This window comes from Hippopotamus amphibius, chromosome 15 (assembly GCF_030028045.1).
Source record: "Hippopotamus amphibius kiboko isolate mHipAmp2 chromosome 15, mHipAmp2.hap2, whole genome shotgun sequence".
NCBI classification, from domain to species: Eukaryota; Metazoa; Chordata; class Mammalia; order Artiodactyla; family Hippopotamidae; genus Hippopotamus; species Hippopotamus amphibius.
The window spans coordinates 43,047,790-43,060,564 of NC_080200.1; the positions used below are offsets into that span (position 1 = coordinate 43,047,790).

The window sequence follows — 12,775 nt, forward strand, 5'->3', positions numbered from 1 at the left end:
AATCTGTTAATCCCCCAAAGACTATTTTCTACAAGAGTTGTTATTGTTGATCAGGAGATTTTATTAAAGTTGGATATGAGCTTCCCTGTCAGAGGGATTGAATTTCACGAACACAGAGTAAAAGGTCATACTTTCCTCTCTTCAGATTTGGAAAGTTGAAGCAACCTCTCTAGGTTTTAAGTGTCCAAAAAGCAGATTCCAGCAGAGAGAGTTCTTGTGGGGTCTCAGAAGGCATCTTGGCGGTGATCCTCAGGACTGGGCTTATAAACAGACACTTCGCAGTCTGCCTCTTTCCCAGGCACCCCCTTGCCGTGGAGGTCAGTTAAGTGCATTAGGGCCTTTCAAGGCTGCTTCACCTGGTCATCCCTGGCCGTGGGATGTCAGGGAGCTGACGGAGCGAAACTTGGACAAGAGCACTGCTTTAGGAGCCATGAGCTAGCTCGTGACTTTTGATAAATCTCAAGCTTTCAACCTCCTCATCTAGAAAAGGAAAAGGGTTAGCTAGACATTGATTAAAAACAGCAATAAAAGATTTCTGTCATTTATACTATATATATATGCTTTAAATATATGTGATGTGTATGTGTGTGTGTGTGTGTGTGTGTATATATATGCCAGGCACCTTGCTAAGTGATTTTCAAACTTTATTCCACTCAAATCTCATCCCAGGACTAGGATGACGACTCCATTTTCTACTCGGTGAAGCTCAGCAAGTTTCAATAATTCACAGATCATTCAGTGGTAGAGCTAGAATTCAAATCCAAATCATCTGTCTTCAGATACCCTGCTTTTAACCACTGGGTTGTAAGGTCTCCCTAATGTCTGTGATATTGGAGGACTCATAACCAGACTAGAAAGTAATCCATCCTCTCCAAGCTTGTGGTCTTTGACAAAGTCTCCCATCGGCTTCCCCTTTCATGCTCTCCCTTAAATTATGATGAAAAGGGAAAAGGAAGGTTTTGTTCTTTTGTGCTGCAGTTGCTGCAGCAAGAGAAAGAAGACAGCTGGAGGCAAGATTTGCCCTCCTGACTCTAGTCTCATGGAAAGCCAAAGCCGAACTGGAAGCTTTTAGCTTCTGCCAAACAGAAGTGTTTGAATTAGCCACACGGCTTCCAGGGTTGCGTATTTGAAACAAAGCCATGCCTAAAATGTTTCCTGTGCTTTTGAGTTGAAAATTAGCTAGCTCCCTCCAACTTCAAAGTCCCACGTTGTAATCAGATGCCTTCTGTACAAAGGTGGCTCTCCGTGGGTTGATTTCACCTTGGAGAAAGGATGGTTTTCTCCTTGTTTCACGCCTGCCTCCTTGACATCCTTGTGCTCTGTGCCTCCCTGCAGCTTCGGCATCCAGCATGATGGGAAGGAAAACGACTGTGAGCCCGTGGGCGGGCACCTGTACATCATGTCCCGCCAGCTCCAGTACAATCCCATCCCGCTGACGTGGTCCACGTGCAGCAAGGAGTATATCACCCGCTTCCTGGAGTAAGTGACCACGCATCTCAGGACAGCCTCACTTGGGTCTCTGTAAACCAGAAGTCAGTTTGAGTTCTACCCGAGGCCCAGAAACATGTGGGTTCCTCTCACAGGTCACAGTATAAGGGTGGTAACAGAAGGGGTGTATTTCATTTCTGCTTTCTGACCCTGAGATCTCAGTGGGTTCTGCCTCCAGCCTCAGCCACGTGAACACTCCATCTCCCCCCACCCCTCTTCAGCTTGCTCCTGTCTGAAGGTGGCTCTTTATAATCTTATTGTGATTTAAGTCCATGGGGACTGGTAGGAACAACCAGGACAAGTCAGAAGTGGTCACCATACCCCATTGGGCATAAGATGATGATTTTCTCTCATCACTGCTTGTATTTCTTAGGTCACATTTGAACAAATGGTGTGGGATTCGATGTGCATTTCCTTTTAGACAGCTCTCACCTTGGGCCCGATGAAATAAAGTTGCCTTGAAGGACAGAGTACACTCGAGGATTGGAAGTTTCTCTTGAATGAAAGACTAAATCTTTCATTTAGGAGGAAGTCATAAGCAACTGCTCTCATTTCTATTAACTTGTTTTCAGCCGAGGCTGGGGGTTCTGTCTTGATGACATTCCCCAAAAGAAAGGCTTGAAGTCCAATGTCATTGCCCCTGGAGTGATCTATGATGTTCACCACCAATGCCAGCTGCAGTATGGCCCCAACGCTACCTTCTGCCAGGAAGTAGAAGTAAGTGTTGGGTATCTTGGTGCCTCTGGTGGGTGTGTGCAGGGCTTGAGATCCAGCATGCTAAAGGAAGGGCCAGGGAAATATCTGGAAATCTGAAGATCCAGAAATGGAAAGATGTGTGTAAGGCAAAAGGACTGAAGTTGAGATCATTCATATTCCTTGACCCAGCTCCTTGGTATCCTTTGCGACTGGGTGGTGGTAAAGAAAATTCTAAAGCAATTTTCAAGAAGCATAATGATTCACACCTGTAGAATCCATAGCAACCAACTCAATCCCTAAAGTTCCTCCTTTTCCTGAATTCCCCCTCTGGTTGAAGAGCATCCCAAGGTAGGAATAAGATTCATTCCTAATTCACTCTTCTCCCTGATTTTCAACATTCAAATGATGTCAAGCACTGACATTTAACCTCTTACAGAGTCTGTGGCTCTGTCCTGTCATCTTCATTCCCACTGCTACTGTCCTGATTCAGTCTCTCATTACCCTTCCTTACCGTTGTAATTACCTCCTACCAAACCTCGCCCCCCATTCACACTGTTGCTAAAGTTATTTTCAAAAAATGCACAAATTTAATCGTGTCTCTGCTCTGCTCTTAGGGGCCTCACTGACCACAGGATAAAGTCCTAGCTCCTTGCATCCCTTTGTGATCTGGACCTTACCTCTTCTCTGAGCTCACTTCTTTTAGTGCGAAAGTATCGGTGTTTATACATAGACAAAAACAAGGCAAGTCTTGTTGACCCCAGCCAGATTCTGTGCTGTGTACTGAATAGGGTGGAAAAGATGAGACCTCAAAAATGGATAAGATAAATTCTCTGACCTTCAAGATCTTGTGCTCTGGTGAGAAAGGCAGACAGAGAAATTTCAATACAGTCAGATAAATACAAGACAACACATATAGAAAGAACGTTGAAGGAGAAGTAACTGTGCTCAGATTGAACAAGCAAGAAGACTTAACAGAGAAGATAAGGTTGTTTCAAAAATCCCTCGCCCTTACTTTTAACTGATTACCAAGTTATGCTAATTCCGCCTCCAAAATATCTCTAAAATCCACCTGTTCCTATGATTTCAGTAGTCCCCTGATTGGTCTCCTTTCTAAGACTTTGACCACCTCCCCTTAACTCTGATCCATTCCCCAAAACACAGCCAAATTGACCTTTATGAAGGAGATCTGATTGTGTTCCTCTCGTATTAAACTGTTTCACAGCCTCCCTGTGCCCCTACAGTAAAATTCAGAGTCTCTAAAATGGCTTGAAAAGGGGCTTCAGGATTGATCCTCTCTCTCACTCTTTGGCCTTATCTCTTATAATATTATTTTAACCCTTCACTCTCTAACCAGGAATTCTAAGCATATGGATGTTGGGCTTTATCACTAATCTCTTGTGTCTTGAAATCTCTCCTTCATATTTTTCATCTCTTTATATCTCTGCATTTGTGTGATTTCTTTCTCTTTCTCTTCCAACTCACTAGTTGTCTTTTCAGATATGTTCCATCCTCTACTTAACCTGTCTATCGACTTTTTAATCTCATTTATGGTACTTTTTTTACTTACAACAGTCTCTTTGGTTATTTTTCTAAATTTTCTCTGATTTTTTATGATCTCATATTTCTAATTCAGACTTTCAATATGATCTTCTATTTCTTTACTCATATAAGACACATTTATTTTGTAATGCTTATAATTACAAACTATAATGAGCAATTCTGATGTCCAGACTCTATGTGGATCTGTTTCTCCTATTTGGGATTTTTTCTGGGGCTCGCTTATTCTGTATTATTTCCTTTTGTCAATTTCTGCTTTTATTGTAAACTCTTGGCTGTGAAACTTCATGTTAGGCTGTTTAGGGTTTAGATGGCTGGCACATTCTTTCAGAGAGAATTTTCACTGTCACCCCTGGGTCCATTTAAAATAAATTATTGGTTGGATGTTGTTTAACTACATGAGTGGTATCAGGGCCAGTATGGATACAAGCTCTCAGGGGTAACATTTTACCACTCCTTCTAGAGTTAAAGTCAAAACAGACAAGTTTCCCAGCTGTGTTCCAAGGTTCCTCTCACTCAGGGATAGTCCTTCAGGGTTATGGCCTTATGTGCGGTATCAAATCCAACTTCCACCCTACCTCGGCTTGAGGCATTGTCTCCAGTGGCCAAGTGACCATCAAAACTAAAATCTAAGTTCCTAGGTTTGTATTTTCAGATTAATAATTTCTCCTACATTTTCCTAGCCTCTGAGGATTTCACTTACTTTCTTACCAACTCAGGAATGCATTTAAAATATGTAAGATATTTTATCCAGAATGTTAAATGTTTTACAGAGGTAAGGATTTTTCTGGGTATCTGTAGTCAAATCCTCTTTGATACTGTCTTTGTCCATACTGAACAACCTCGTTCCCTGGGTTTCCGATACCTGCAGAACTTCACATGCTCTGGTGCCTTTGGACCACCCCTCCTACTCATCATTTGGGTCTCAGCTTAAATATCATTCACATCCCATTCTGTATGTTTTTTGACAAAGCTTTTATTAGACTCTGTTATAGTTGCTTCTTACTTGTCTATGCTGTAAACTCCCCTACTATATTGTAAGCTCTCTGAGGGGATTTTTATTCCTGACATTCAGCGGTATCTAGCACAGGGTAGGCACTCAATTTATAAGTGAATGAAGACTTCAGACTCCTGCATGTTGCAGCCAAGATAACCTAAGCATTTTCAATATTAAAAAAATCCTAAAATACTAGAGAATGTAGCATCATCTTTCTCTATTATAACTTTTGTTTATCTCCAAATAGTTAACTCAAAAGAAGTTGCAAAAATAGTGCAGAGTGTTCTTGTGTATCCTCACCCAGAATATCATTCTATATAAATGCATTATGAATTTATAAGAAAGTTTAAAAATATCCTGGGTGGGGGTGGAGGGACCAAAAAGGGCACGATAAGCATCAAATAACTGAAGGGCTTTGATTTTAACATCTGAATGGCAACAGACCATGAGATGTTCACCTTGAGCAGGACAGTGAGTTAGGGCTGAGACCCCTACGTGAAGCTGGGAGCCTTTAAGAGCTACATCTCCATGACAGAGTAGATTAGAAGAAATTCACCACCAACAAAGGGAGATGACAGAGAAGTGTCTTTTATCTCTGACTGAGTTTTGAAGGTGAAGGATGCTCGTGGATAACTTTCTCACTAGAAACTTCTTACCATGGCTCAGCCTCATGACAGTTTAGAGTTCATATTTATACTCTTGCATGATTTGAGAAGCCCCTGCCAAAAAAAATTAACATGAAAATATTTCTGACCTGATAATACCATGGGATGGGATGCCTGGTAGAAACAAAGGTTGAAAAACTGCCCTGGAAGAGCTGAGCCGACACTCCACTAAGGATGCACAAAACTCCAGTAGATAAAGCTTTGTTCAGTGGAGTTCACAATTCAGCACCTAATTAAAAATGGAAGACAGTCTCTCTTCAGCTAAGTGAGGAAAGACAATAAACCTTTGAGAGCTTTGGATAATTGAATTTTTGGGGTGGGGATGATAAAATAGATACATGAAAGAGGAGTTTTATATGAGAAAAGGGAAAAAATATATCATATATTTAAATATACAATATATTTAAAGTGATGTGAAGAACAATTACAACCTCTAGAAATGAAAAATATCATGATCGACTTTAAATTTAGTGGATGAGTTACAAAGCAGACTTGACAGAGCTGAAGAGAAAATTAAGCAGTTGAAGTTTAGAGTTGAGAAAATTACTTCCCATCCCACTTGAGTGTTTCTCAGAATTGTGCGATGGAAGAGTGACTGGCCTTTTCCTGATAGAGATCCAGGCTTTTTCAGCTTTTGTGTACAAGAAAAAATTTTAATTAATTAACTAATTTATTGGCTGTGTTAGGTCCTCACTGCTGTGCTCAGGCTTTCTCTAGTTGTGGTGAGCAGGGGCTACTCTTCGTTGTGGTGCACAGGCTTCTCATCACAGTGGCTTCTCTTGTGGAGTACGGGCTCTAGGCACAGGCTTCAGTAGTTATGGCACATGGGCTCAGTAGTTGTGGCTCACAGGCTCTAGAGCGCAGGCTAAGTAGTTGTGGCACACAGACTTAGTTGCTTCATGGCATGTGGGATCTTCCCAGACCAGGGATCAAACCTGAGTCCCCTACAGTGGCAGGTGGACTCTCAACCACAGCACCACCAGGGAAATCCCTGTACAAGAAAATTGAGAGATAAAAAATATGAAAGTAAAGTTGAAACATGAAGGACAGAATAGGAAGAACCAGCAACAACAGTTACGAGCTGCAAAAGGAGCGAATAGAGGTGATCATGGAGAGGCCAGATTTAGAAAGATAAAAATTAAGAATTTTCTAAAATAGTTAAAAATATGAGCTCTTATGATGAAAGAACATATCAAATATAGAGTACAGTAAGTGGATGGAATGCTGGCAGATGGGTGGATAGAAGAAAGACTAAAAGTAGATGGAAGCAGCTGAGCCATTTCAGATGATACATACGAATCTTGTCAGCCTTCCCTTGTTCCTACTGTGGAAGGACCAATGGGAAGGAGTATACAGTTCGCTCCTGGCAGCTAAAATAAACTGGCTATTTTGGGTAGTAAGTAAATAAGCTGAGGTTTTCTGGATGGAATAGTTTCCCTTTCCTTCAATGCACAGGATCAAGTTATAACCACCCAGCTGTGTGTAATCAGATTGCCTTCCGACACAGTCTGGATTTGCCTTTGATGACTAATATCACCAGTCGCCCTGCCTAAGGGCAATGAGTACTGGATATTGTGCCACACGTATAGAAATTCAACCCTTGGGAAATGTGTTTTACCTCCCATTTTCACATTGCCTCGAGTGGTCTACAGACCACTGTTTATGAATGATGACAAAGTCCAAGTCAAGTTTGAACTGAGGGATCTTGAGTGATTACTTTCCATCACTCTTACTAACAGCCGCAGCATTTATCGTGGGTGTGTGGGTGGGTGTGTGGGTGAGTTTGTGTATGTTTTACCATCACTATAGAAATGCTTTTGCGCAGGCTTTGAGTGTACAAAACAATGCAATCTTATATTTGTTTTCCAGAATGTTTGCCAGACACTATGGTGCTCGGTGAAAGGCTTTTGTCGCTCCAAGCTGGATGCTGCTGCAGATGGGACACGATGTGGTGAGAAGAAGGTGATGTGTCAGTGATGTGTCAGACTGAGGAAGGAAGGTGGTGGGTGGGGGGCTTAGCGTCCTTGGGCAGAGCTGGGGAGAAGGCCCTGGAGAGCAGCTGTTTCTGGGTGAATGGAGGTTACCACACAGTCAGACTTGCCGGAGGAAAGGATTCCGCTTCCGTTACTCCTTTTGAGACTTCATTGGAAACAACTAGTGGAGGAGAGGGGGCTGAGGCCCAATTCCACACTCCAGTTACAACACATCTGGCCCATCTTTTCCCTGATGAAACTTCTGTGGAGTTGGTGGTCAATAACATCTGCTGAGCTCACCATCCACCTTCATTTTGACATTTTCCCCCTCAATATCGAACACTGGGAAGGACAAACCAGTAGCGGCTTCTTTCCAAGATGCTGAATTTAGACCAGTTGCTATCTTCTTTCTCATCATCTGACCTGACTGCATTTCCTAAAGTCCTACCCACCTGACTAAGCAGGAAAGCCATATAGGCAAGAACTCACTGATGTTATGTATCCTCCAGGCTACCTGAGAACAGGGTAATACATGTTGCTCAGCAACACAGTTTGGGTTTGCTGTGGGCCTAGGATTTATTTGTGTTTAGTGGGTGTCTTTATGCAGCTTGAGTGTGGCATGACCCATCATTGAGATTACAGAACTTGATCAAAATACACAGTGACCAGAAATAATGAGAATGAGGAGACCAGCAGATGAAACATACCCAAGTCCTCCGGGAAATGTGGCCATTTCTAACCACCAACTTGTATTTCTTATTTCCCTTTTCCTGTGTTCACCCTCCTAAACTGAGAGTTGTTGAAGGATTCCTTTGAAGAGGGAGAGAGTGGATTTTTTCCTGAGCCACTTGAAACATCAAAACTAGAAACAACGAGTAGAGTTATAGGAAAGCAGACGTTTTTCTTGATATTAGAAAGAACTTCAACTTCTTAACCACTTGTGTTTTTTGGCAATGAGTGGACTTTTTGCAGGAGGATGAGTTATCTGTTGCAAACATTAAATACCCACAGAGGTTACAAAGACGTGTTATCACAGTGCCAGTCTGCAAAATGTTTGTTATGGTCCTCAACAAGATAAGAAGCTTGTACCAGAGAGTAAATCAATGACGTTACTGAGCAACTATGTTACTAAGCATATTCAGCTGACATACTTCTCATAGCAAGACTTTCTCAAGGAAGGAAGCGGAGTGTTGATTTACATTCTGGGGTGCAATCTGCCAGTCACACTTTGCGTAACACTCCTGCATGCACCGCTACTAGGCATGGTAAAGTTCCCTTTAAGTCCTGAAATTCTCTGATTCTAAAACCCAAGGCTTTCAAGGGAAGTTCTCTCATGAGGCTCTTTTTGCTCTACATCTGGTGTGTGACTGTAGGGAGCCTGCTTGCTCAGGGAGAACTGGGTTGAGACTGCTAGGGTTCCTGACTCAGCGTGCTCTGGGCACCTTCCTGACATGCGCATCTCCTGCCTCCTCCCTTTGCAGTGGTGCATGGCTGGCAAGTGTATCACGGTGGGCAAGGAACCAGAGAGCATTCCCGGAGGCTGGGGCCGCTGGTCACCCTGGTCCCACTGTTCCAGGACCTGTGGGGCCGGAGCCCAGAGTGCAGAGAGGCTCTGCAACAACCCTGAGTAAGTCCAGCCAAAGATACTTCCCTTCCTTCCGTGAGCACTGGGAGACCAGTCATGGATAGTGTGACGTCAGTGACCCCAAGCCTCCTGAGGGAAGCTAAATGGGTTCCCAAAGACGAAAGGGAGCCAGAAGGAGGATTCATAGAGTGTGAAAAAAAAAAAGGTTCTTTTTCACTTTGTTTCATTCTGGTTTGGCACTGGATTCATACTAGAACTTGGATAAGTAAGCTCATTCCATCATTTGGAGAAATAAGCAAAATTTTTTTAAAGGTACAATCTATGTGAAAGACTCTAGGAGATTATACAATTAAATCCTTCTAAATAACCCCATTCTATCAGTGGCAATTAATTATACCCATTGTTGCTGATAAGATGGCAGCTTTTTTTCCAACATAATGAATGTATAAGTTTATAAAAATCTTCTTCCCTTAGGTAACTGATTAAATAGCTAGGCACATTTTTGAGGGTAATTATCTTTAATGTTTTAGATAAGGATTTTGTAAACCTCAGATTTCCATATTAGCCTGTTAGGGATTCCTAGACGTTATTTCACAAGTAGTTTTCAATTTTTTAATCAAATGGCTTATTTTTTTCATATTTTAAGTTAGTATAATGTTATTATATATGAATTAAATTTATATTTCCTTGATTTCCAAATATATATTACATCCTTAATTTCATCATTTCTCAGTGTACTAGTCCCCAAGTATAATTTTTAAAAAGAGTGACTCCTGTGAGTAGAAAATGTGTTAAACTTCTTTTACCTAGATTTACATTAGTCTATGTTGAAGAGTAAGAGTCACATTTTTTAAAAGGCTAGTGATAAAATTATAACTCCCTTAGTGTCTCAGTTCCAAATCTTACTTCTTTTTATTAATAAATATATTACTATATGCAGATATCTGCATGTATATATATACACATATAAACTATTATATATAATTATATATAATTTCTCCTAAAGGTTAATAAGTTGATATCTGTGAAGAGTTTAACACAGTAGCAACTACATAAAATTGTCAGTAAATGGTAATTATTATGATATCTTTATCATTTCCCATGCATATAAGTAAGTGTGCATTTGAGGAATTTGGACAAAATTGTTTTAAAATCTTACCTTTTTGTTTAAATACAAGGTTCCTGTGACTTCAAAACTTCAAAACTATGAATTCCTCAAAGAATGTTTTTATAGAAAATCTTTATTTTATAGTTTGTTTCAGTGTGATCAGAAGAGTGATTTGCATTTTAGAGATCAGGAAATATAGGCAATTTGCTCTAGGACTTATCGTCAGTGTTCTGTATCAGCCAGTAACAGTCCGTAGCCTTCCTGGGAGGATGGTCAGTGACCCTTGGTTGTCAGAAGAGGACATCATTGTTGAGGAAATGAACAGTGATTCCCTAACGTGGCTTCAGGGGAAAACATGGTCCTAACTCCCATCTTAGAGGCTACAGGTTGTCATAGAGTCTCCTTGGGTGACTCCACAGAGTGACCATGTCTGATCTCAGTAGCTGGTTTAAGTTCATTGAGAACAATGACAATGGAAACAGTTACAGATTAAGTTCTGTGATTTAGATCAGTGCATGAACAACCTACCCTGACACTGTATCCTTGATATATATTGGTTAGCTGTGTAGTGAGAACCTAGCAGCGCTTGGCTCACAAAAGGCTCTTGGATGGAAATGAATTGGAGTGGTGCCAAGTCATGGAATGTCATTCCATCATCACAAATTAGGAAACCAGCCTACTCTCAACTATCAAGGACAATTTTTAGTCCTGCCTACAAGGAGTTAATGCACATGAACTGCCTTGGTCAAGGAATTATCTTTGGAGGTGATAAGTGCAGGAAATGCCTACAGCTGAATAATGAAGTGTCATTGAAGAGGAGGAAGAGATTACTTTTGGCAGGAATTCAGGAAGGATTCACAGTGGAGATGCAGATAGCATTTATTGGTCCTTAGAGCATGGGCAGCATGTAGCTGTTTAAAGAAATCTATCTAGAGGCACAGGAAAAAAATAGTAAATAAATCAACTTATGTCATGGGAGCAGTGTGCAAATAGTCATAAAAATTAAAATAATAATCATAAAAATTAGCCAGAGAAGAGTGTGTACAGTAGGCTGCATGAGGAAAAAGAGGGGAGACAGGAATGGAGATAAGGGGTGAACTAGTTTGGTAATTGTGGGAATGAAAAGAAGGAAACAAAAATAAAGTGACAACTGATAACCAGGCAACTGATTGACTGTGGCGTCAAAGGAAGGGGTCAAACTAGTATTTCAAAATAAGCAACTCTGCACTTGGAACTGAGTGTTCATTGGCTACAACAAAAAAATGTATGAGATTTGAATAATTTATTCAAAAGGTGAATTTTGAGGCTAGAGAGGGACATGGTTTGCAAGGAAGGGGCATGGCCAGATGCCAGAGGATTTTTAATGGAAAATGCTGACCTTTAAGGAAGTTAAAGAACAGTTTGTGTGTTTCATGTGTAGACCAAAGTTTGGAGGGAAGTACTGCACTGGAGAAAGAAAACGCTATCGCTTGTGCAACGTCCACCCCTGTCGCCAAGATACACCAACATTTCGGCAGATGCAGTGCAGTGAGTTTGACACTGTTCCCTACAAGAATGAATTCTACCACTGGTTTCCAGTTTTTAATCCAGGTAAGGAGCTGTAACAGTATATTCTAGATCTAGGGCTACAGCCATTGTCAGAAAGCATTTATCTGTCAGTACCTGCGCTGCCTCACAGAGTTCAGCAAAAAGAGAATTGTGCCATTAGGAGTTTTATATTCTAGGAGCTGGACCTGGTTAAGGGGATCAGTAAATGTTGAAGGTGAATATTCCAACTCTGTGCTGAGCTCTGTGGGAGATAAAAGGGAAGTTTATTAAACATAGCAGCTCACTTCAAAACAGCTGAGGAGCAACTAAGCAATAAGTGGGGCTGGTAGGGATTTAGGAACTAATCACTGATGAAGGTGTTTGTTGATGAGCCTGTGGAACTGAATGTAATTTTGGCAGAAATTCAGAAAAGAAGGTCATTATGGGTTTGGAGTAATTTCAAAGAAGTCTTCCAAGGAATTAGTTGATTATTCTGAAGCAAGAGTAGTCTTTCTCCTGGAATAAGGAAAGGGGAAGGCATTCAAAATAGAGTCAGCAATTCCAAGTGAGAGGAGCAAAGCACAAGGAAAGACAAGCTGGTAGAAAATGAATGAGACCCTTGATCAGAAATGAGTGAGAGCCAGCTCTGGGCCAGAAATCAACATTTCATATGTACAGGACTGTGTGAGACGGGTAAAAAGTAAAATCAAGCATCTGGAGGATGCACCGCAGAGGATGGGGACAAAACCAAGCTGGAGAACGGAGCCGCAGGCTTGGCAGCGCTTCCCTTGAATCAGCACCAGTGACCCATTCTCCCCCGCATGTGAGGAAGAATCATTCACTGTTATCTGTAGATTGACATCAGGCATCAGTGAGTATCTGTGCTATTTGTTGTTATTCAAATAGAGAATGAAAGAAAGATTCTCCTGAGTTAAGGAGATTTGAGACAAGGTAGTGAAAAGTAACCATGTCGTATTGTGATTGTTCAATTTCTGAAATCCGGTGTGATAGAACACAAGAGGACTTGTAGATGTCGGCCAGTGAATGAAAATTACATATTTGCACTGTTAGAAAAATTATATAGTCAATTGCTTTTGAAAAAAGCGTGTTTCCTACTTTGTGTCTCCAAAATACCCTGATGACTGTTGGTTGTCATGGGCAACGTCTACTCCTTGTCCC

General features: G+C 41.2%; 1 protein-coding gene across 1 annotated transcript in view; it reads left to right on the forward strand.

The window, feature by feature from the left end:
* ADAMTS12 (ADAM metallopeptidase with thrombospondin type 1 motif 12) overlaps window positions 1-12,775 on the forward strand; it is a 341,068-nt gene that overhangs the window by 215,203 nt on the left and 113,090 nt on the right. Inside the window, exons 8-12 of the mRNA XM_057710080.1 lie at window positions 1,336-1,479; window positions 2,061-2,205; window positions 7,273-7,365; window positions 8,858-9,003; window positions 11,490-11,659. Of these exons, the coding sequence (XP_057566063.1) occupies window positions 1,336-1,479; window positions 2,061-2,205; window positions 7,273-7,365; window positions 8,858-9,003; window positions 11,490-11,659 (698 nt within the window). The remainder of the gene's footprint in view (window positions 1-1,335; window positions 1,480-2,060; window positions 2,206-7,272; window positions 7,366-8,857; window positions 9,004-11,489; window positions 11,660-12,775) is intronic.